Source organism: Jatropha curcas, chromosome 7 (assembly GCF_041381405.1).
Source record: "Jatropha curcas cultivar XTBG-Jc1 chromosome 7, XTBG_Jcur_1.0, whole genome shotgun sequence".
Lineage (NCBI taxonomy): Eukaryota > Viridiplantae > Streptophyta > Magnoliopsida > Malpighiales > Euphorbiaceae > Jatropha > Jatropha curcas.
The window spans coordinates 4,568,614-4,594,960 of record NC_143157.1 but is presented as its reverse complement, the minus strand read 5'-3'; the positions used below and the strand labels follow the sequence as shown (position 1 = coordinate 4,594,960).

The 26,347-nt window shown below is 33.0% G+C and overlaps 1 protein-coding gene across 2 annotated transcripts; it reads right to left on the bottom strand.

The window, feature by feature from the left end:
- Positions 1-54: 54 nt before the first annotated feature.
- Positions 55-6,829, bottom strand: LOC105641026 (Major facilitator superfamily protein). 2 transcript variants are annotated; one of them, XM_012225471.4, is made up of 6 exons: positions 6,276-6,829; positions 3,339-3,398; positions 2,456-2,591; positions 2,131-2,348; positions 1,407-1,966; positions 55-1,222 (listed from the first exon to the last, which is right to left on the bottom strand). In XM_012225471.4, the coding sequence occupies exons 2-6, from the start codon at positions 3,384-3,386 to the stop codon at positions 388-390; spliced, it is 1,797 nt and encodes a 598-aa protein (XP_012080861.1). In that variant the 5' UTR covers positions 3,387-3,398; positions 6,276-6,829; the 3' UTR covers positions 55-387. The 2 variants fall into 2 exon arrangements, with proteins under 2 accessions (XP_012080861.1, XP_020537725.1); XM_020682066.3 differs by lacking the exon at positions 6,276-6,829 and adding an exon at positions 3,853-3,913.
- Between the last annotated feature and the right edge of the window lie 19,518 nt (positions 6,830-26,347).

Here is a 26,347-nt window from a genome sequence, read left to right as displayed (position 1 = left end):
ACACTAAATTAATAATTTCAATTATGTCAAGAGGAAAAGTCCACAACCACAATATGATCAAACCTTACAAACATTAGAGCTTTATATCAAGCTTTAAAAGCAAATATAATTGACCAAACCTTAACCACATAATCATATCTAGTGAAAGCAATCATCCCTAACCAACAGTTGAAAGGTCATGCTTCCTTCTTGCAGAAATAGATATATAGATACATTATCCTAAACAAATTATTCAAAAATGAAAAGTACAGACCAAGGAAGAATTGAAAAAAAAAAAAAAAAAGGAAAAGAAAGGGCTAGAAGTTAAAAACTAAACCAAATGCTAAAATTGCACAGGAGTAGTTTGTCTTCAACTATACTTTCTCCCCCATTTTTGCATCAAACAATTCACAGCTCATTTTCATCCTCTTGCTTGTCACTTTCTTGTAGGCTGATGGTCTTGTACCAGTTAGCACTGAACAAGTAGAGAACGAAATCTAAAGCAGTAAGCACAGCAATTAAGAAGTAGAATCTGTCCAAATGGCCTGTGTTCAAGTCATCTGGTATCCAACCAGGCTTCTCACCTCTAGCTGTAATCCCCATTACGACATTAACAAGCAAACTACTAACATAGTTTCCAAGAGATATAGAAGCCATGCAAAGTGAGCTACCGAAGCTTTTTATACCATCTGGTGCTTGCCCATTAAAGAACTCAAGTTGACCTACATACATGAAAACTTCTGATGCACCCACCAGAACATACTGTGGAATTTGCCAAAATATGCTTAAAGAACTTACTTTTTGGCCAGGAATAACGTGTTTTAGCCTCTCAATTTCAGTAACACCAGCTGCAAACATTGCAAGCATTCCAATAATTAGTCCTATACCCATTCTTTGAAGTTCAGTTAAGCCTTTAGGATTACCACTCAATTTTCCGGCTAATGGCACTAGGATTTTTCTATAAATTCCAGTGCAGATAAGAACACTGCAAATATCAAATGCAGACATGCTAGCAGCTGGGAGTTGAAAATTTCCGATCTTAGAGTTCATTACATCTCCTTGTTCTACAAAGAGAGAAGCCATTTGTGTGAAGACGACCGAGTAGATTATAGTGCATAGCCAAATAGGTATTAGTTTAAGAACACATTTGGCTTCCTCAACTTGAGTTACTGTGCAAATTCTCCATGGATCATTTTGGTGCATCATATCGTCTTCTGTAATTGTTGCTGCCTTGTCCAAGAACCTGATCAAGTACCACAAAAAAAGAAAAAAAGAAAAAGAAAGGGACACTTTAACAAGCAGTTTGATTTCCATTCATGGAATATGGTAAAGAATTATATATGCTTGTGAATGATAAAAAAAGCACATAATATAAGTTTCGAAAAGCTAAAAGAATATTGTTTCTAAAAAAAAATTTCGATTCTTACTCGAACTCACTGCTATGAAGAATCTTTCTGCTCCCTTTGATTGCGGATTCTGGTCCTTCTACTTCATACAACTGATTAGCATTAGAAGGGACAACACCCCATTTCCTAGCCGCAGCCACAAAAACCTGAGCAACTCTTGGCAAAGGGTTACCACAAGGTTTTATGTACCGGTACCCAGGAGTCCCCAAAAAAAATGATACTAAGCCTATGATTGCGGAGCCTAATGATGCAAAAAACCCAAATGTCCATTTACCGGAATTTTCATAGTAAACCAAAATGGTGTTTGAGAATAAAGATCCAAAGTTGAGTGCAAAGTAGAAGTAACAGAAGAAAGCTGCTTTTGATTTCTTTTCTTTAGGTTTTTCCTCATCAAATTGGTCTGCTCCAAATGTAGCTATAGAGGGTTGGTATCCACCATAACCAAACGCTACTAAATATATAGATAAATAAAAAATGGCTACACCAACGGTTGATGCTGGCTCGCAATCTAGTTTTCCATCACCACACCCACTTGGTTTTATCAAGAAAAACCAAGAACAAAGCGATAAGAGCCCCAATCCCTAATTATACATGAACACAAATTGTTAGCAAGTCACATGCAAAATTCAAAATTAATTTTTCTAATTACATTAAAAATTATGCTTCTTTTTCCCTTTCAAGTTTCGATCTTAACTCAAAACAGACTCTGATAATTATGTAAATTAATAGATAATTGAGTAATTACCAATGCGAATACCAACTGAAAGAGTGCACAGGTCAAGTATCGGCCCCAATAAGAATCACTAAGGAAAGCTCCAATAAGCGAGCACATGTAAACTGTGCCAGTCCACTTGCTGACATTATTAGCAGCCGCAGCATTTTCTTGACCAAGAACTCTAGTTAAGAACAGAACCAAGTTCACCCCAACTCCAAAGAATGCTAGTGTAGCCAAGCCTTGATTAGCTGCAACCGCGCAATTGAAGTGGAAAAACAAAGGCAATGAAATAAGAATAAAAGGAAATTACAGAAAATATTAAATCTTTTTCTAATAATGTAGAGAGGTATATTACCTAGCAAGATGGTTGCAGCTTTCCAACCCCCTGAATTCTTCCAAATGAAGGACCTGTTTCTTTTTCTCTGTCCATTTTCGTTGCTGTTTATATTCACAGATTCATCATCTGGAGAAGTAATACTTTCTTCTGCCACCTGATTATAATAATAACAAGAATACTCATGATGTTGGTGATGGCCATGGTGGTGGTGATAACTGGCTTGCAATATCAGAAAATAAGAAAAATATGCTTTTGTTGATAAGATCACAATAGCTACAGTAGTAGCATTATTTATTTGGCTAACCAAGTAAAGACAAGTTGTAGTGAACTATACACAGCACTACCAACATAGCAACTTTTTGTGGCAAAGAAAATAAAATCATACGTGTCGTTACAAGATTTTGGGTCAAACTGGAAAAGGAAAGTGATCTTTGCCAAGTCTTACCATTTTCGGACACAATAGAGGTTTACACTCATCATAGAAAGATTCTGAGTCATTGAAGATTTGACACATATGTTGCCGATATAACTGTGTCTCTTGTAAATAAGGCATTTTTAGGTTTTAAAACTATTTATATGTACTAAGTTAGGCGGTGTACGTGTTTGGGTTGATTGATATTGTTTCTTTATTAATCTTGCTAGCCAATTATTAATTATAGACTATTAAAAAATGATTATTTTCAACCAATGAGTTTTAATTCAGTCAGATCAAATTATTATCTGCAAGAATTAGTATTTTCAAAATTAAACTAATCTTCCACTGGTTCGATTAATTTGACCAAGTAAGGAAAAAAGAACCAAAAAAAAAAAACAATTGACAATAATTTTAAGCTCAAAAAAGCAAAAAGTAAATTATAAAAACCATACTTAACTAATATTTTAACAATTTAGATTTACAAACCTTAAGCACAACCTCTTTGGTTGAGGTTTGCATATCCCTAGCAGCCATTGACAGTTTCTTCTGAAAACGAAAAAAAAAAAAAAAAAAGGATGTAAGTAAATAAACATGATTATAAATACTATCCTACAGAGAAAGTGAAAATTAACGTAGAATATGATTTAATTGCATGTCTTTATGTGTGCATGTATGAGAGCAAAGTGCGCTATCTATAGTGTATGTTAATTATTCTTACTAGATATAAGAACGAGCGTATCAATTAAATCTATTCTTATTTACTGTATAGCTGATATGTTTACATTTATGTGATGCTTACTAAAAAATTATTTGAAAAATTAAAGAAAATTGGGGAGAACATTATATTAAATAGAACAATAAGATGAGATGAGAGTGTTAAAAGAAAGAATAAGATCTACCACAAAATTATAAAAGTTCATTAAAAGTTTAAAATAACTCTGGCAATAGAATATAATGAAGAAAAGAAGGGAAAGAGACGGAGTTGTAGTGAAGGAATAACCTTAAGAATTGAAGTAGTGGTTTGAAAAGGAGAAGGTTGGGAAGAAAGGCACAATAGAAGCTCAATATATAGAAAAACAAACACACACACACACACCCACACACACCCACACACACACACACACAAAGTAAAGGAACGAGAGAGGGTGTCACTTTCAGAGACCTGCCTTATCATTGCTAATGAAGAAGAAATCTTTGGTGGAAGAAGAAGAAATCTTTGGTGGAATAAGAAGGAGAAGTCTGCTTAGAAGAGTTGTGCATGCCATATGTAAAATGGGTCATTTTCTTCCATGCAATTATAGCCTAGTGGAAATTGATTTTTATGAAAAAATTATTATATTCTCAAATATTTGATAATCTCTCCTCAATTTCACATGTTATTGATAACTTTTCTTGATAATGAAGTTATGCATAAATTCTAAATAATTTCATCACTATGCACAATTAGCAGTACTCAGTAAAACAGTTTTATAACAATCCAAACGTCAATCCTTGTCATTTATATGTACTAAAATCCACAAACCATATCTAGTCAAGCTCAATGCTTTTAGTGTTAGAAATGCTAAATTGGTAAGATCAAAACTCTCTTCTTCCTCATAATTCAACAACAATAATAATACTTTTTTTATTCCTGAAAAAAGTAAAATAGCTTCAGTAAAGTTTCTACCCTTTTAGCCAATTTTTGTTTAAGTGTTAGGAGAAGGGAATTCGAACTTAATATTTTATGCCTTAATGTGCTAATAAACTTGTAATATACATGATTTACAAAATATATTAATTTTTAGCTTTGAAATATTTCTAATGTAAGTGGGGACTTTTTTTTTTTTTTTTTTTTTTTTTTTTGTCTTTGATGTATTCATAGTAATCTAATTATTAACTTACATTTTATTGATCAGGAAGCCAAATAAGCCAAAATAGTACGATGATTATTAATAAAAGTAATTATCTTTTTGACTCATAAAAATGAAAATTCGAACTCGACATATCTTATTTCTCACATTATTGAACTCAATACAACCAACCAAATTACACTTTTTACCGTGTGCATGGTACAACTTATTTTTATTACCATAAAATTATTGTAATAATATTTATATATTTTTGAAAAAAATAAGTGTTGCCTATTTCAATATTATCATGCATATTTCATATAAAATAATAAATTTAAAACAGTAAACAATGTCAATGGATAAATATTATTAATTGTATCCATTACCATATATGGTTATATAAGTCGTGATAGGTTTTATTAATTTAACTATTTGTATTTTCAATGATAAAAAATTATCTAGTGGAGGGTATAACTCCAAAAAATTGAAGTTTATTGTCAAACTAACAATTATAATTATTCCACGACTAAGCCTCTATAAGGGCTAAGGGCTATTAGATAACATTACCATGGGATGATATTGACTAGTCACTGCATACATTAATATATACATTGTATCAATTACCCTATTAATCCTACTTTTGAATTTTTTTTTTTTTTAGAGAAAAATAACCAATGGAGAGTAATATATATGATATGCATGAACCATTCACATGAAAGAAAAAAGAAAAAGTTATGTCCTCACGTGAAATTGTGAGGGCATAGGTCATTATGGAAAAGGAGCAGAGAAATTTTGCTACTGTAAATACATTTTTTTATATAATCTGCACATTTAATTTCCAAAGCGATAATGATCGGACTGAAATTATATTCTTGTCTTTACAGAGATCGAGATCGCTGACCACTCGATAAATAAGATTATAAATATATGTATTTTAATTTATTTGGAACTAAGAAAATATTAATGTTTTGAATTCTAATTCCATTGAAATCAAATCTAATTCAAATTAAAGTTGAAATTAAGATTCTCAGTTATATTAAGTAAAATATTTCATTTGCCAATCAAAAGGAAGTCCAAATTAAGATTAGCTAGGTGGCAGAATATGTATGTTTCAAATTTTTATAAAGATATATATAACTTTTTTTCATCTATCTTTAAATTTTTGTTAAATATTTTTTATATAGATTTTGTCACCCTAATTTTGAGATTATCCCCATAATTTTAAAGGTCTCCGCCACAACGGATAATTTTCTCCTTCTCTTTTAGAAAAAAGAAATTTTCTTGGTACGTCTCAAACCTTAGTCATCTTGCATTTTAATCGAGTTTTTAATCATCTTGCCCCCTCACTTTTATATAATAAATTTTATACTATTTTGCACCCCACTTCTAGATCCTAGCTGATTGTATGGCAAGGAGAAATTCTTGTTTGTTGGTGATAGATGAATATATAGGAAATATTCAGGTATCCTATGCCATAGATATCGCTTTCATGAGTCCTATAATCGTTTTGATCCATGAAATATATTATCAATCAGATATATTTGAATCATTCCCATCAGAGTTGTAATATGCATGCAAGAAGAATGAAGCTTACCTCAACAGATTACGGAATGCGGTCTGAAAGAAAGTATTGAGGGAGGGCAATGCCAATGAGCTCCGGTGATGGCGAAGAACGTGTATCAATGATGATTCCAACGAATTCTGGTGACGGTGAAGATCGGGTGTCGACAATACCAACAACCAAAGAAAGCCGGGAAATCGATAGACTTACCGGAAAATCAGAGAATCCGATGAACTCTTTTGTCATTTATATTTGATGTATAACAAAGCTAATAACAGCAGCAATTCTCTTATATCAAATCCCTCACAAAAGCTCAACTGGTGATCTAATGATAATCTTCATAGCCAGAAACTCTTTAAGTATTGTTGCTAATGGTGGAAATGCAGCTGATAATAACTTAATACGTGAGAAGAAGAGACAGCAAATTACTGTTTTGTTACTGTAGAAAACGAGAGACAGAGAGAGGGAGAGTGTTATATATTCAGCTTCCTCCGTTCATAACCATTTCCCTATAAAATACCAACTTCGTATCTCCGCGATCTTTTGTACGTTGATGGCCTTCTCCCCATTTTACGGTAGAAATTCAAAAAATAAATAAAATTGTGTATTATTTATTTTATGGTGTTTGAAAAAGTATTAATTTTTACTTGTACAAACCCCACTAGATAAAAAAAAAAAAAATAAGTGGAAAAAAAAAAAAAAAAAAAACAGTTGGACGACACTTGAAGTGTTGTCTACTGTAGACCTCTCAGACGCCTTGTGTTATCGTTTCATGTGAAAGAAAAACAATTTTATTATTTTTTAATTGTAAATTGCATTATTAAGTCTTTAATTAATTTATTTATTTAATAGCTATACTCCGGTCCATTAAATTATATCTATTATGAAATATAACAAATAGAGAATAAATATAGAAATGAAATAAATAAAATAAAATAAAGTAGAGAGAAATTGATTTCTTGCATTAGAGTCTTAGTTACTTAATTCAAAGGATAAAGAATTATTTATAGAATACAAAATATAATATAAAAACATAACCTTATATACAAAAGGATATAACCATTCATCCTAAACAATTATAACCTTACATATTAAAGAATATAACTATTCATTCTAAAAAACATAACATTTTATTTTAAAGGACATAAGTTACAGAGAAAATAAATAATTTTTTTTAATAAACTTAATGGACATCCATTATATAATATAGTATTTATAACACTCATTCTTGGACATCCATTACACAAAGAATATGTCTCATTAAAATCATTATGGGAAACAACCAAGTGGAAAAAAAAAATCCTAATGAAGGAAAAAAAAAACATTATTCTTTGTGTCTTAAAAATTTATTAAAGGGAGGATTCATTAAACTATTAATAAAGGTCTGCTTTTAGAATATTAAATTGACACATACTGATCTTGTATACCATTTTGTTGAATGTTGAAGTTAATAGAAACTTGGTAAATAAATCTGTCATATTGTCATTTGAACGATTCTGTTGTACATTAATATCATCATTCTTCCGAAGATTATATGTGAAAAAGAACTTTTGTGATATATGTTTGGTTCTATATCCCTTAATGAATCCTCCCTTTAATTGGGCTATGCAAGCTGCATTATCCTGATACAACACTGTGGGTATGTCTTTATAAGTGTAGATGCTTAAATTTCGCCTCTAAAAGGTTCAGTGATGATATACCGTTTTTTCACATAAAACTGGATCGGGATTCCCGATCGCTCTGGGTTTTTGGACCGATGGTCTGTCGCTAAGATGATCAATGTGTTTAACCACTTTTACCATTTTGGATTACCGGGCATTTCGCGATGAAATCGGACTCAGAAAGTGCGTCAGGCTCGCTTAGCAGACTTTCCGGTGCACCGCCTTGTTTTGCATGCCACTCGGTCTGATTTTGTAGAAGTGGATCAGGTCCCATTACGGGGCCCGACAGTGGCTTATTACCACGTCAGTCCTAAAATGGGGCCACCCACCCTCATTTGTCTATAAATAGGCATTCAGAGGTGTGTAAAAGGGGGATTCTTTTGGGAAATAAGGGGAAGCACTTGCATTTTAAAAACTCAATAAAGAAATCTACAGGCAATTTGTATTAACCTTGGATTTATGTTGAGAATTCATTGATTAATTAATCAAAAACCCCTTGTAGACAATCTAGAATCCTAAAATACAAACTCTAATCTTGAATCTCGAATTTTTGGATCAAGAATCAAGTGTTGGATTTTTCATCATCCATTTTTGAGCAAATCATCAAAGAAATTATAAAATGTAGTTTCAGAGAACCTTTAAACGCTTTCTTCATATTTTTCTTTGCTTTTTCGGTGTTTAAAACGCGTTCCCTGGGTCTGGTTGTGAGAGAAGCCTAGGATCAACCAAACAGGAGTTTCTGCACCTCTGTGGTGCGAGGCCAATAGTAGTGGAGTGCACCACTGTGTGTAGCATGTGCTACTTCCTTATGGCTCACACCACAAGTGCCCAGAAACTCTTGTTCTTACTCAATAACGTCCCTATCCGGTGATCCGGTGGCCAAGCTTCGACCTGAAAAAGTTCTTGATGCGTATTAGGTTATATATGGATCAAATAAACAAATAAAACATGATTGAGAGCATTAATTGGTGGATTTGTTCATCTTTCTAGGATGAACATCAAGATCATAAGCTTAAATCATGTTGAAACATTTAAATTTATGTAATATAATTATTGTCATTTACTTTATTAGCATTTTATTATTCCTGTTCTTTTATTATTTTTGTCCTTTTAATTCTTGTCATTTAAGTTTAATGTTCATTGTTATTATACTAACCCTTTATTTGTTAATCTTGTATCATTTACATTCATCATATATATGATTGTTGGATGATTGATTGTGTTGTGATCTTGTAATTAATATACTCATGTGGGTACTTGTTGTTCTTTATGTTTGTTGCTTGTGGTTTGGATTTATTTTTTATTTAAGCTTCTTATTGCTAAATGCAAAGGGTCCTTAATGGGATTCCTATTATTGCCTGATGTAATTATTATTTGGGTTTGAAAAGTTTGAAGGGTTTTAGGGTAGATTATAATGATTAGGGTGGTTTGTAACTCTATTCTCCTCATCTCCCCTTCTTTGATTTATTTATTTTATGTTGTTTGGGATGAGATTGAATATATACTTGACATGTTTACCAAAAAGTGCATAAAAGTTATTACATCTCAATTTTTAGTTAATTGCATTATTAGATTATTGTGAATGTTTGGACAACATGGACCCCGGCTTAGCCGGGCAAAATGGATGCCTAACACCTTCCCATTTTGTACCTAACTTCCAAACCCTATCTTTGGTTTAAAACCGAATTAGTCAATTTCAAAGAATCGATTGATTTGAGAATTTCCCTAATAAGGGTGGTGACTCCAAATTAAAACTTTTACCAAAGTAAGAGAACCTTTTTCCGAGGATTTACCGGGGTTAATAAAAGAAAATCATTTTTATTAAATAAAATAAATCAAGTCCATTCGATTCGATTCTTTCCAATCTCTTGGAAAAAATCCGACGTCCTCAATAAGATAAACTACTTTTTTTTCGAATAAAATAAATCATGGATTTTAACCAAATGCATTCTTGACTTGTTTCATGAATGGCTATTATTTCTACATGATTTGAGGGAGTAGCAATTATAGATTGCTTTATAGATCGCCATGATATAGTTGCACCTCCATAAGTAAATAAATAGTCTGTTTGATATCTTACTTTTTATGGATAAAATAAATACCCTACATCTGCATAACTAATTAAATCTGGACTAGATTCATTGGAATAAAATAAACCTATATTAATCGTCCCTTTGAAATATCTCAGGATATACTTGATTCCGTTCCAGTGCCTTCGAGTATGATTAGAACTATATCTTGCAAGTAAATTCACAGAAAATGCTTTATGTAGTCTTTTAATATTTGCAAGATATATAAGTGCACCACTTGCACTGAGATATAGTACTTTAGCACTAAGAAGTTCCTCATTGTTATGAGTTTCTGGAGGTCAAAATGGATCTGTATTTACATCAAATGATCAAACAACATTGGACTACTCAATGAATGAGCTTTATCCATATAAAATCCTTTTAAAATCTTTTCTGTATAAGCAGATTGATGAATTAAAGTTTCTTTTGGTAAATGTTAAATTTGTAAACAGGGACAAAATTTTATCTTCCCAGGTCTTTCATTTCAAAATTTTTCTTTAAATACTTCATTGAATTTTGGAGCTCTATTAGATTTCCAGTGAGATTTATATCATCAACATATACAGTAATAACAACAAATTCAGATGTTGACCTTTTTATAAAACACATGGACAAATTGGATCATTATGTAACATTCCTTTATCAGATATGTACTGAGGCAATTGTACCCATGCGCCCATATTGCTTTACTACATACAAAGACCTTTGTGATTTGATTGAATATAATTCTCTGAAATTTGACTTATATGCTTTAGACATTTTAAATCCTTCAGGGATTTTCATATAAATGTCATTATCAAGTGAGCCTTATAGATTGGCTACAACCACATCCGTTAAATGCATTTCAAGTTTTTCATGGACTATTAAACTGATAAGGTACCGAAACCGTAATTGCATCTATAAAAAGAGAATATGTTTCTTCATAATAAATACCAGATCTTTGTGAAAATCCTTGTGCCATAAGGCATGCTTTATACTTTATAATTTCATCATTGTTTCTTTCCTTTTCGCACAAAGACCCATTTGTTTTCGGTCAATTTCACACCCTTTGGTGTCTGGACTACTAGTCCAAAAACTTCACGTTTGTTAAGTGATTTAATTTAGATTGAATTACATCTTTCCATTTTGGCCAATCATGCCTTCGTCGACATTCTTTAACAGATTGTGGCTCAATATCTTCACTATCTTTCACAACATCAAGTGTAATATTATAAGCAAAAATATCATCAATTATTGTTATCACTCGATTTAGATTTCTTCCTATAGTGACAAAACTTATTAATTTTTCCTCATTTTCTTGATATTCATATAAATGATTTTCTTCGAGAATTTTTTCTTAATCCATTTCATTAGATTCTTCAATAGTGTTATTAAGATTATTTGATGTTTTTCTTCCTTCTAGGATTTATGTCCTAAAAACCCAATGGTCTACCACGCTTCTAGCATACATTAGATTACTTAGCAATAGCACCAATGGATGGTCCTGAGGGACATCAATTCGAACTGGAACATTAGTAGCTGGAATATATAATTTGATTATCGTTTCGAATCAGTAAATACATCTGACATTTGATTTGTTATTCTTTGCAAATTAATTATCTTTTCAACTTCTTGCTCACATATAATTGCATAAGGATCAAGATGATATAAAGATGAAAAATTCTTTTCAAGTTCCCTTTTTATTTCCTTATTCTCTCCCCCTAATTTTGGAAAAATTATTTCATCAAATTGATAGTCAGCAAAACGAGCTGTAAATAAATCTTCTATCAATGGTTCGAGGTAATGAATAATAGAGGGTGATTCATACCCAACATATATTCCGAACCTTCTCTGAGGACTCATTTTGGTACATTGTGGTGATGCTACTGGCACATATACAGCACACCCAAAAATTTGTAGATGAGAGATATTTGGTTCATGACCAATTGTAATAGGGAGAATTGATGATAATTTGTTAGCCTAAGATAAAATGCGCTGGTGCATGAAGAATCACATGGCACCAAAAAGAAGTTGGTAATTTTGTTCTCATATGTAATGGTTTTGCTATCAATTGGAGACATTTAATAAATGACTCTACTATGCCATTTTGTGTATGAACATGTGCTACAGGATGTTCAATAATTATTTTAATTGATAAACTATATTCATGGAAAGCACGAGATGAGAATCCTGCAACATTATCACGGCGAATAGATTTAACTAGATGATCTGAAAACTGAGTCCATAATGAAATTATTTGTGTAAGTAATCTCGCAAATGCTAGATTGCGAGATGATAATAAGCACACATGTGACCATCTTGAAAATGCATCTATTAGGACCATAAACTATCTAAATTTTTCACTAGGTGGATGCATAGGTCTATAAGTATCCCCATGGATACATTCAAAAAATGCAGGTGATTCATTTCTAACCTTGGTCAATGATGGTCTAATGATTAATTTGCCTTGATAGAAAAATCGTCATTTGTAAAAATCTTCTGGTTCTTTAAAGGATGGCCCTATGAATTATTAATTATTCTTCTCATCGTTATAGATCCAAGATATCGCAATCAATTATGTCAAAGCACAAAAATGTTTGGATCAGTAAACTTCTAGTTTACAATAGAATCTGTCTCAATTGCACTAATTTTTATATAATACAAGCCAGAGGATACACGACTGCATAGAATGTGTCTCACCCCCCAAGCATGTCTTAAAATAATTTCCAGAAAACTAAATCCATGATCCTTGTATCAAGTGCACTCATGGCATACACGCCTATATGGCATTTCTACATGTATGTGTGCTTCACATAGATATCATATTATTCATGTATGCATGAATGCAAAATGCATGAGTGATGCGGCTTATCTAACTCTATTCACAGTTCATTATTGTCCTTAATAGGATTATCTTCATTGATGCGCTTCATTTATAATTTGGACTGTCCATATTTTATACCTCACATTATCAATACAGTTCACACAGCCTATCCATCGGGCAATCCATAATAATTTTCCATTTGCCATTTCTAATATTTTACAATAACAATATCAATACTTATTATGTCTTTAATTAAACTCATTAATGTAAGTTATTAAAATTTAGTTATACATAGAAATCATTATGGTCCCCCTCCCATGCCCCCCCCCCCGCCCCTACAAACATGCACATGTATAACTAGTTATTTGCTTAATTATTTCAAATGCTAAAGTCTATAAATTCTCATCTAACAATATTCTCTAATAAAAATCACATTCAATTAATTTAACATTTAATTAGAATTAATTATTCAAATAATTAATTTAAATTTTGGAATTTATATCGAAAATAAGGAATTGAGTCTTAAATTATACCAATCGAAAATTAGTTTGTAGATTTAGGTTCAGTGCGAGAAGACAAACATTTTGCCTCTCGGGGTTTGACCAGAGCCTCGCCGATCGGTCACAAGACCACAGTATACAGTGGCCAGATATTTGGTCTTCACCGAAATTGGAATGTAGCTAACTGATTAGATCATGTTCTTTCCCTTAGACTATTTTATTAGTGTGTCAATTTGCATGCTTTCGGGGCCTTCCATCTTTGTGATAACTTTTCTTTAGTCATTTCCTACTTGATCATTATCAACATGATACGTTTTGCATCATACTTTCACTTGTGTCCTATTGAAATTGTCTTCCTGAAATTTCGAGGCAAAAGTGATGTCATGGAGACATCATTTGTAGAGGAGGAAGTGTTTGGTTCGCTTGGAGAACCATCTAGGGAGTATAGTTTTGTGCTTAAAGTCATGATATCATCATCATTCACGAGGGTTCGTTGCCTCATTTTCTACATTCTTACAGTTGTTTACACCAGTTTGAAACTAATAAGAGTCACTATTCATGAAACAAGTATGATAGAGAAGAGACACTGTAATGCGATGCTGACCTACCACATAGATTCCTCGGCTAGTATTCTTCCACCACTAGTCTCACTCCTTACCCATAGTAAGATGTGATATGTCGCTCGTAATATGCTTATTAAGCACTTATTTTACGTAAGAACTCAATAAACATACTACAAGAGACTTAACTTTAATATTCAAAATACATGTATTGTAATAATTTTAAAGCTATTTTAAAATCATTTTAAATGTCATAAAAGCGTACTTGATAAAATTTCGAACTAAATAAATTCCTTTTATACATAAGACAAAAATTTTCCATCATTTAAAATGTCTTAACTAAAATTCCATTATAAATTACATATTTACATATTCAAATATATTAGTGAAACCATTACCCATAAGCCCATTAGAAAGAGGATCATATACTGGACTATTCCTTTAGAGTTAATATTAAAAACAATAAATTAGTTTTAAAAGAAATTAAATCATTTAAGTGCTTTATAATGTATATCATTTCAGTGGTATTAGTGTAGATGCTCAATTTTTGCCCCAAAAGACTTAGTGATGATAATCTTTTTGTATAAAATCGAATCGGGACATTCGATTGCTCTGATTCTCAGATAAACGGTCCGTGGTTAAGATAACTGAGTTGTTTGACCATTTTTACTTTTTTAGGTTTCCAGGAGCTCTGCAGCAAAGTCGGGCCCGGAAAGCGCTTCAGATCCACGGCACGCTTTCTATTGTATCATCTCGTTTTACATGCCACCCAGTTCGATTTAGTAAAATGGGCTCGACCAGATTTTGGGGCCCACCAATGGCACTTTCCACCTAAGCCCTAAAATAAGGTAACACTTTCCCCATTTGCCTATAAACATGGCATTGGGAATTATGAGTAGGGGGATTTTGGTTAGCTTAAGGGGAAACTCTTGAAATTTAAAAACTGGAGCTTTGAATCTAAGAAAACTTGTGTTTTCTCTTGGATACAAGTGGTTAATACAATCATTTGCAGAAAAGCTGTAGACACTCAATTTTTATCAAAAAAGGACTCAGTGATGATAACCTTTTTTATAATAAAATGTGAGACATCTGATAAATTTGATTCTCGGACTGATGATCCGAGTTTAAGAAATGTAACTCATCGGCCATTTTCACGTTTTCAGGATTCGCATCGAAACAGGGCCTGGAAATGCTTTTCGAGTACGCCTGTTACACATCCCAATGCAATGCCTCGTTTTAGGTGCCACTCGGGCTAATCCCGTGAAAATTGGCCCTGAACTGTTTTGGAGCCCATCAGTGGCCTGTGCCACATAAGCCCTAAAACTGGGGTCAGCTACCACTCACTTGTCTATAAATAAACCAACGGTCTAGGCAAAGGAGGAGGAATTTTTAGTTGCTTAACCAAAATCTTACATTTTTTATTCTCCAAACCCCGTAATCCAAATCCTTAGCAATGGTTATTGATTTGCATTAAGGGAGAATATTTTTATGCAAAGAACTTCTATAACACCCGCCACCCAGTCCCGAGAAACCAAACGATGGATGCTACATTCCGTGCTGGAGGCATCATCCTAACTAACATTTAAATCATATTATCAGGTTATTAATTAGAAGTGATTTAGTGTTCACAAGTTTAGCAAGTAAATTTTTTTTAAAATGATTTGGGAAAATCCTATAGAAAAACTGTAAGAGTTTCCCCTAAAAATTATTTTCGCCAAACATGAGAATACAAAATACTCCCAAATTCAAACTCCAAACTCCCATCAAACTCCAATAATCAACATAACACAAACAATACTTCTATAAACTTCATAACTATCAAATCTTTCATTAGCGTCATAATAATCATCAAATCCTAATATTCAAACCTTGCCAACTAACTTAGAAAATATTTTATATCCAATCATTAAATAAGTCTCATGGTTAACTCTAAATATATACACCAAAATAATTTATAATAATATGCTTAAGTTATAATTCAAATAACATAATCTCCAAATAGATAATGATTATACATGCCATAATCCTTAATTACATAAAACTAATCCTACCGCTAGTAAAAGAAGCTTTTCTGCTCTGATGCTACTCCTCTGGTCTTTGAGCAGCAACCATGGTCTTCAACCTACGCATGATAAAAATTAACACGCTCAGTATAAAACTCAGTGGTACTCGTAAAACACATACTTACCAATGTTGCGGTAGCAACATACTTGAAACATAAATTTCATAAAAAGGTTCACAATCATAAAATCATTTGAACATTCAAGATGCATTTACATTTATAGAAAAAAAAAAATATCAAAGTAAACTTACAATTTGATAACATAAATAACTTCGTCCTTTCATATCATATGATGGGTGCTATATTCGGTGCCGGATGCACCATCCTAACTAACATATAAATCATATTACCAAGTTATGAATTAGAAGTGATTTAGTATTCACAAGTTTAGGAAATAAACTTTTTTTTCAAATGATTTGGGAAAATCCTATAGAAAAACTGCAAGAGTTTCCCCTAAAAATTGTACTCACCAAACATGTGAATACAAAACACTCCAAAATTCAAACTCCAAACTCCCATCAAACTCCAATAATCAACATAACACAAACAATACTTCTATAACTTCATAACTATCAAATCTTTCATTAGCGTCATAATAATCATCAAATCCTAATATTCCAACCTTGCCAACTAACTTAGAAAATATTTTATATCCAATCATTAAATAAGTCTCATGCTTAACTCTAAATATATACACCAAAATAATTTATAATAATATGCTTAAGTTATAATTCGAATAACATAATCTCCAAATAGATAATGATTATACATGCCATAATCCTTAATTACATAAAACTAATCCTACTGCTAGTAAAAGAAGCTTTTCTGCTCTGATGCTACTCCTCTGGTCTTTGAGCAGCAACCATGGTCTTCAACCTACGCATGATAAAAATTAACACGCTCAGTATAAAACTCAGTGGTACTCATAAAACACATACTTACCAATGTTGCGGTAGCAACATACTTGAAACATAAATTTCATAAAAAGGTTCACAATCATAAAATCATTTGAACATTCAAGATGCATTTACATTTATAGAAAAAAAAAATATCAAAGTAAACTTACAATTTGATAACATAAATAACTTCGTCCTTTCATATCATATGATGGGTGCTATATTCGGTGTCGGATGCACCATCCTAACTAACATATAAATCATATTATCAAGTTATGAATTAGAAGTGATTTAGTATTCACAAGTTTAGGAAATAAACTTTTTTTTCAAATGATTTGGGAAAATCCTATAGAAAAACTGCAAGAGTTTCCCCTAAAAATTGTACTCACCAAACATGTGAATACAAAACACTCCAAAATTCAAACTCCAAACTCCCATCAAACTCCAATAATCAACACAACACAAACAACACTTCTATAACTTCGTAACTATGAAATCTCTCATCAGCATCATAATAATCATCAACTAAATGCATTCATTTTTTTATGAAATATATATTTTATTGATATCGAAAAATAGGAGAAGATACATCGGTAAGAATAGCCCCCCTAACTAGTTTGGGAAAACTTGAGAATGTAATAAAAGTTGTGTAAAAATTATGTTTAAGAGAAAATGAAGCTAAATGGTGTGCAACTTGGTTCCCTTCTCTAAAAATATGTTGAATGTGAATGTTATGCTCCACCAGCAATTTTTTGAAGACCCTGTTATCATTCACCGTTTCAGTCCGTTTCTTCAAATCCATAGAGTTAATCTCTAAGCATTGAATTTCACCTAGGTTAATTGCCTAGAGAGCTCCCTTGAATGCAGCTTCTGTCTCCAAATCTAGCGAGTGTGAAGTGTCAATTTTGAAAGATAGACCAGCTATGAATCTTCCTTGGTAATCCCTAACAATCGCAGCGCTAGCCCCTCCATTTCTTCCCATCACTCCATTTGTATTGATCTTAAGTTTATTTTTGTCTGGTGGTACCCAACTGACTCTAATTATTCTATCCAAAATGTGTAGGTGATATTGGGGAGTAAGCTTTGCAAGAATTAGTCTGTCGTGATTTTGGGCTAGTCTAGAATGCTCAAGAGTCATTGCCCAATGGTAAGTCATCCATGTAATTTCCTATATCAGCCTGTTCTGATTGAATTGTTCCTCACCATGAGTGATGTTGTTATATGTTTTCCATATGTGCCAAGTAATAATTCCTGGTAGCACACCCCTTATGATTTTGACAATGTCTTTCTCCCCATATGTGCCAACTAAATGCATTCATTTATATATATATATATATATATATATATATATATATATATATATATATATATATATATATATATATATATATCCTAATATTCCAACCATGCCAACTAACTTAGAAAATATTTTATATCCAATCATTAAATAAGTCTCATGCTTAACTCCAAATATATACACCAAAATAATTTATAATAACATGCTTAAGTTATAATTCGAAAAACATAATCACCAAATAGATAATGATTATACATGCCATAATCCTTAATTACATAAAACTAATCCTACCGCTAGCAAAATAAGCTTTTCTGCTCTGATGCTACTCCTCTAGTCTTGGCACAGCAACAACGGTCTTCAACCTATGCGTGATAAAAATCAACGTGCTCAGTATTAAGCTCAGTGGTACTCATAAAACACATACTCACCAATGTTGCATACTTAAAACATAAATTTCATAAAAAGGTTCACAATCATAAAATCATTTGAACATTCAACATGCATAGACATTTATAGCAAAAGAGATATCAAAGTAAACTTACAATTTGATAACATAAATAACTTGGTCCTTTCATATCATATGTTCATTACTTTAGATATTTATTTTACCAACAAACATACTATTTATTTTAAAACCATGTACCAAATTATCATGCTTTGAAAATTCATTTAACAATATAATCATTTATTCCTAAACTAAGATCAACTAAAATAATATAATCTCATTAATTTAATTTCCTTAAAAATATTTTCTAAAGGGGTTCACATACACTTAGGAGAAAATGAAGCAGATAAGATTTCATAATCTTATTCACAATGGCCTTATATGACAAATCATAGGGGCTTCAAGAGCCTATCATAACATATGGAGCGTGTCCGCTCTAACATAAGGCACCCACGTGCCTAGTATATGATCATAGCTTCATATCTTAATGGCATCAAATGCCGAGCATGCTCTCATCTTACATAATAAATCGAATCACACATCAAATTCACACCAAGTATATTAGAGCCAAAAAACATATCTTTATTCTTTTTAATTCATAACATTTCTTATAAAATTTATTTTCTTTAGTCTTCTTAAAATCATATTATATGCTTAGTTTAGAACTCAAATAATTCACTAAAGTTTCATGCTTAAGCATAATATCTTATCATAGGAAATTCTTATCATAAAAAACACTTTTCAAACTTATGTCTTATATTCATCAAATAATCCTAAAATATACAAATAATCAAGAGAACTTCACTTCATCACACATGATTTATACATAACTTTATCTAAATAAACCTATGATTCAAGTCATAGGAAATTCCTCATTTCTCAAGGTATAGCATAGCATTTCATCCAAACTTCTCATACATATATTATTTACCATCAAACAAAAGCATTTTATCATTTAAAGGTATGCCATAATCCCAAAAGATGACTATCCAATGTTATGGCATAAGTAAGAAAAAATCTCATATTTGATTTACTTAGGAAAAAGTCGGGTTGGGTCTAACATCATGCTTTTAGTCTTAGTTGCACATTCACATCATTTCACCTCATTAGACCTTGACATGTCAAATTCCCAAATTTTAGCTTACTTTAGTCATGGAAAAATTATGAAACACAAAAGATAAAGGTAGAAATTTCTACCACATGCTAAATACTCATCAAGCATCATTTTAAAAGCATAAACAACAAAGAAAACAAGAAAAACTTAAGGCCCTTTTTCCTTAGTAGGTTCGGCCTCTCTTGGATGAAGAAGAGGAAAATGTTTTTCCTCTTCAATCAAACATGTACTCATGCTTAGAAATCAACCAAGAGCATATTTATTCAATCAAAATTCAACAATTCAAACATTTCATACAAAATTCTTAATTTTCACATAATAGCATAAATTCTCAAAATTCAAAAATTGAAAGAGGGAAAAAGTATTTATGAACACTAACCTAAAAACAAGCTTTAACAAGCTTAGATTAAAGCTCTCGAAGCTTTAAACCTTAGCTTTCCCCTTGTCTTTGGTGGAGGGTTCTCCCAACTCTTATAAAAGAACTCCAAAAATCATAACCAAAAGAACAAGTAAAAGAAAGATTTGGAGCATGAATAAGCATGAGTATGCTAAAATAGGAATCTAAACCCAAAGATAAGAAAGAAAATCATCAAAGCACTTACTTGTCTTAAGTAAAGAATTCTCAAATTTTCTTGAATTCTAACACCCAAAATCACTTCCCAAGCTTTAATTCTCCAAGGTTAATCACTTATTTAAGGTTTAATGGAGTGAAATTTGTGTGTTTAGTAAGTAGGAAATGAAGAAAAATGGAGAGGAGGAAGGGAAGATGAAGACGCCAAAGAGTAGAAGAAGAAGAAGAAAAAGAAAAAGTGATTGCTCAATTGGATAAGCTTTGACTTATATAGCCAATAAGGGCATTTTAGTCATTTTCCACTACTTCCTTAAGAAGTATTTTTGGATATTTAAGATTAAGCCAATGATACTCTAATCTAATGACTAAAAATATTTTCCAATTAAACTCCAAAATATTATTTATCTCTAAAAAATTCTTTAATTTACTCCATAAAAATAATTTCTCGAATTTCCTTAATTAATAAAACACGATATTTCACTATTCACTAATTATCTAAATTCTTCAAATAAATTCATTGCTTATTTTCTACACATAAAAATCATATATGCCTGCTCCAAAAATATTAAATAAAATATAAAATATAAATAGTAATTTTCTAGACTGAAATAATACTAATTCCGGTACTGATGGTACTATTCACAGACTGGTAGACCACTATTTCAGATACAGAAAATAGGGCATTACAACTTCAGTGGGTTTCTCATCAACTTTTCTCAAAAACACTAATAAAGTAAATCTCGGATCATTGATCAAAGAAAAAAGTTCTTGGGTGTTTCTTGCCGTTTGTGATCCAATCTTGAGTTTTTCCTCAAAGCAAAGTTAAATTGAGAGTCTAAACCTTTATTCCTCCTCTTTTTCTTTTCTTTGGTGGCTTAAGCCACCATTCTTAAGGTATGTTGTGAGAGAAACCTATGATCAACCAAAAAGGGGGCTTTTTGGGTGGTGATGGCGCAAACCACATGCTGTGGTGCATGCCACAGCAATAATAGCGCAAGCCACAGTGCAATAGTGCACGCCACTAGCATGGGCCCTATGCCACTTCTTCCCATAAGGCTCCAGAATGCTTATTTGTGGGTATTCTGATCAAGGCAAGATCCGTACGGCACTGGACCTTCATTTTAGAGCCTCATCAACTCAAAATTAACAATCATGCTTTGATTCTGAGATCCAATCGAGTTTAAGAGTAGTGGTTGGTGTACTTTGCTTAAAGTGTGTATACAACTCGTTTTTGGTCCAAATGAGCAAATAAACAAGATTGAGAGTAGTGATTGTTGTACTTGTTCATCATTCATGATGAACATCAAGGCCATGAACTTAAGTCTTGTTCAATCCTTTAAATTCTTGCCTTTTAATTACCATCGTTTACTTTTCAAGCACTTTATTATTCTGTCTCTTAAATTTATGCATCTTAAGCTTAACTTGTTATGATTATTATTGTACTAACCTTTCATTTGTTAACTTTATAATTAGAATATGCATCATTTGATCATTTGTGAATGAATGAATGTGAAATGTTTGTGGATGTATAATTTTAATTCTGTGAATGATGTTTATGTTTTGATTGTATTGTATGGGTGTTGTTATTTGGTTTTATTTTAATGTTATATTATGCAAAAAGTAAGAGATCTTAATGGGTCACATTTATTGCGTGATGGTAATTATTATGGGTTTGGGAAATTTGGAGGGCATTGGATAGAATGTATTATAGGAGTGGTATGTATTCTTTTCTCCTCACCTCCCTTCTTTTGAATGTTTAATTTTAAGTTCCATTAAAATGCTTAATTGACATGTTTTCCAAAATTGCATCAAAACTATTTTTCATCTCATTTTTAGTTAATTATGTTATTAGGTGAATTGTGAATAACTGGACAATTAGGAGGCCAGTTTAACCGAGCGATATGGGTGCCTAACACCTTCCCATGTCATACCTAACTCCTGAAACCCGTCAATGGTTTAAAACCAAGTTAGTCGATTCTAAAGAATCAACTAATTTGAGAAATTTCCATAATAAGGGTGGCGACTCCAAAAATAAAACTCTTACAAAGTAAGAGAACCATTTTCCGAGGATTAACGAATGGTTCAAATAAAGAAAACCAATTTACTAAATAAAATCAACCAAGCCCATTCGATTCGATTCTTTCCATTTTTTTGGAAAATCCTACGTCCTCTACCTGGTGACTCCACTTGGGATCGAACCCATAATCTCTGGTTTTCGATTTTGGGTTCGAGTAGAGAGTTGACTCCAAAAGCTGTCCACTTATTCATAAACTTTAATAAAAATATTAACTTTAAATTGAGTTTACTTTTTTGTACTTATAAACGTCATTCATGCATTTGTCTCTTCTTAATCTCTTTTCTACCTTAAACCCTAAAGGTGATATTAGGAGTTGTGGTCCTTTCATTTTATTCGACTGTTTGAATCCGCCATTAATGTACACCACTGTGAATACTCAAATTTTGAGGCTCAAAAAGCCTGTTTTCTCGGACTGCAAATAGTCCGGCCGGACCGGAGGCCATTTGGAAAGTTCACCGATAGTATGCCAATATGGTACTTGAAACGTCCGGAAAATTATGAGGATCGCTGAACTAGTCCCGGAATATTTTTTGGAGATACGGAACTCCCGAAAAAGCCTTTGGAACGAAAAACTAGCGAGTGGACAGGATAGAGTGACAGCAGCCGCTGTCCACGACGGCAGTGCCCGCCGTCCAGCCTGGTTTTTTCCTATAAATACGGCCCCGAATCGACAGTTTTAGGCACTCGGTCTGTGCTGACGGACGCTCTCTTCTCTCCTACGCTCCTTGCGGTTCTTCTACTGCTTTTCTGCATTTAGTTTAGGCTTTTATTACTCTGCTGTTGTGATATTTGGTCACTTAATTGAATTAATTTTAATTAATATTCCCCAAAGGAGGAGCTTAATCTGGAATTTTCAAACTGAAGCTAAGAAGCGGCCGCCGATTAACTCAGGTAATAGCGAAACTCTGCCCATTTAATTTCAGCATTTTGTGCATATTCTATTCTACTCTAAATTCTAATTAAATAATTAAATAACTGCATTCACACCATCGTCATTTTGGCAGCAAATTGCCTTAAGTAAATAAGTTTAGGCTAAAATGCCCGGTTAATCAATAATCGTGGTATTAATGCATAACTCCAAATATATTGGCTAAAGTGCCTAGTTAATTAATAACTACGGTGTAATTACCTTTATTTCGAACAGTTCGGCTAAAAGTCCAATTAATCAATAATTGTAGCTAAAAGCCTTAATCAATCACGTTTTTGGCAACAAATTGCCTACAGTTTAATCAATCACGTTTTGGCAACAAATTGCTTACGGTTTAATCAATCGCTTTTGGCAACAAATTGCCTATAATTCAAATATCCACTTTTTGGCGACAAATCGCCCAAATATCACCTTTTCTTTGGCAATAAATTGCCTAAATTACATACCATCTTTTGGCACGAATGCCTTAATCATTTTGGCGACAAATCGCCCAACAAAACCCCTTTGGCACAAATGCCCTTAATCAATCACTCTGGCGACAAATCGCCTAACCAATCTTTGGCAACAAATTGCCTAAATTACATATCATCTTTTGGCACGAATGCCTTAATCAACCATTTCGGTGACAAATAGCCCAAACATCAATTTTTGGCAATAAATTGCCCAATCAAATACCTTTTGGCAACAAATGCCTAAAACAAAAAATCAATCAATCTTTGGCAAAAATGCCTAAAAAAAATGCACGAAGCATACACACACTCATGCATGAAGCATATCCCTTCAAAATGCCTTTGAATAGGCTTTATCGAACTACGTCGGCTTTGATCTCTCATTCAAACGAGAGTACGTAGGCACGTTCGGGATTTAACCCCAAGCGGCAAGTCGAAATCACCAAAACACTTTGCTGGTCCAATTGCATCAATTTACCTTGCAAAGCATTTATACTTAGGTTAGTTAATCAGCATGACATAGTCTCGGGATCCACCTCGGGTTCATAGATTGTGCCTTAAACTTTGGGGTAATTAATCTAGACTTAGGTTAATTAAAATTGGAGTCATTTAGGGTTCTTTCTTAGTTTTCCCTTATAAAAATAAACTAGGTGGCGACTTCATAAAACAGAAATGTGAGCATACCTCATTCTGGCATAATTTTTGCCTTCGGAGGGGGGGATTCACAATTTGGCGACTCTGCTGGGGACATATGTAATCATTTTGCATAAAGTGGACTATAATTGCTGCATCAACTAACCTGCCCTTCTTCAGGGTATTATTTTTGTTGTGCTTTGTTTTGCAGGGTACCCTAACACGAATCAAGTGTTCTTTCTTTAAGAATACTGGATAAGGAAATTTGGACTTAATTGTAAAATTTAATGAAAACATTTAAATTTGTTGATTTATTTGCACGATTGAGAATCTTTTTCTCCATTGCATAAAAAACGAATTTCAAATGAATTTCTTCTCTTCTGTTCAAACTTCTAAGTCTGGATAGCGAGTAGCACTGATCGGCAGGTCTCCTTGATTATGTCGACGGACAGCCAAAGCGTCCTCCCTGTTACCGCAAACCATCCCTAATCCTTTTGGGGGTGGCCCATGAGTATGCGTACTGTTAGACCCACGCGAAACTCTTTGTTTCACATGTGGTTAGGTATATCCTTACTCAAGGTTCAAGGGTCCCTTAATAAGCCAATTTTCTATTTGTGTCATAGCCTATAGAACCTATCCTTTAGGGCTGTATGCACCCAATGATGTGAATCATATCATTAAAACGAATTATGACGTGATATTGTGCGCATTCATGACATATCATCTCATAAACATTAAAAAACATTAAAAAGAACACAAAATATTCTTTTTAGTCATGCACAATTGGACAAGGGAGTCGATCTACCTCACATTCAGCTACCCTGGTACACAATACTACCCACTGTACCCTAATCCAGCTACCCTTATCCTAGCAGGTACCCACTGTTCGAGTGCCTATCCAAGTTTCAGCCACACCTACAGTGCCATCACCAACCTCACCAGCTTCACCAACCTCACCAGCTTCACCAACTTCACCAACAACAACTGCAAACTCAGTACCTACCAACGTTTCAGTCGCTCATTGCTACTGCAACCAAGGTAGAGGATTTAATCCAAATGGGTCAACTGAAGAAGACAAAGGGCCAGCCTCTCTTTGAGGTCAACCCTGATGATACGGATCAAGGGAGCAAGGTGAAGGATCCTCTAGCTCTACCCGAGGGACTAATCACAAGAGCTCGTGCAACCAAGCTACGAGCAGCCTTGAATGCATTTACTCAAGAATAAATCACATTGAAGCTTCAAGATCATAATTATGCAAGATGTGAGATTGAACTTGAAGAAGCACCAAAGCTTGTTATGGTGCTTGAGGCGTGCAAAGAGGCTGCCCATTGATGCATTCTACATGGTTCTATACTTAGGCAAATTTAGGAGGATGTTATTTTATTATGAGCTTAAGTATGGGCTGTGTAGGGCCTCTGGCCCATTTGTCTTGTTTTTATTTAAATTCTATTAGTGGACTTAATTAATTTAAGGCTGGTTGGGCTTATTTTCCAGAGTTGGGCCAGTCCTAGATTAGTTAATGTTTAAGTCATGCTTGTTTTAATTAGTTAGCTTGGACTTGTATTTAATTAAGCCCATTTGGGCCACATTAGGTTTAGGCCTAGGCTAACTTAAGTTAATAGCTAAATTAGGGTTAGCTTAGGTTATTTATATTGTATTGAAAGAGCTGCACGGCAGCCAACATTAATTTGAATCAAAACCAACGTGTTTTCTTTGTTCTCAAGAACAAACCGTGTTCTTCATCCTTGCATGAATAGAACCGAATTTTCCTTAGTAATTAGGCTTGTGAGTCCTACAAGATTAATTGCGCCAAGAATTTCAGAGTTGTTTTCAAGAGTACTTGAAGGTAAGTTTCTGATTCTTGTTCTAAATTCCTTGTTTTTCTCTCTTCAAGAGTACTTGGGGGTTAAAGGGATTGACGGGTACTTCCGTGATTGCATGCTTTCCGCTAGATTTCCTTGTTGATTTGCAAGAGTACTTGTTAATTAGCTAGGGTCGCATTATCTGGTATCAAAGCACTGTGGTTGTGGATTTCAATCT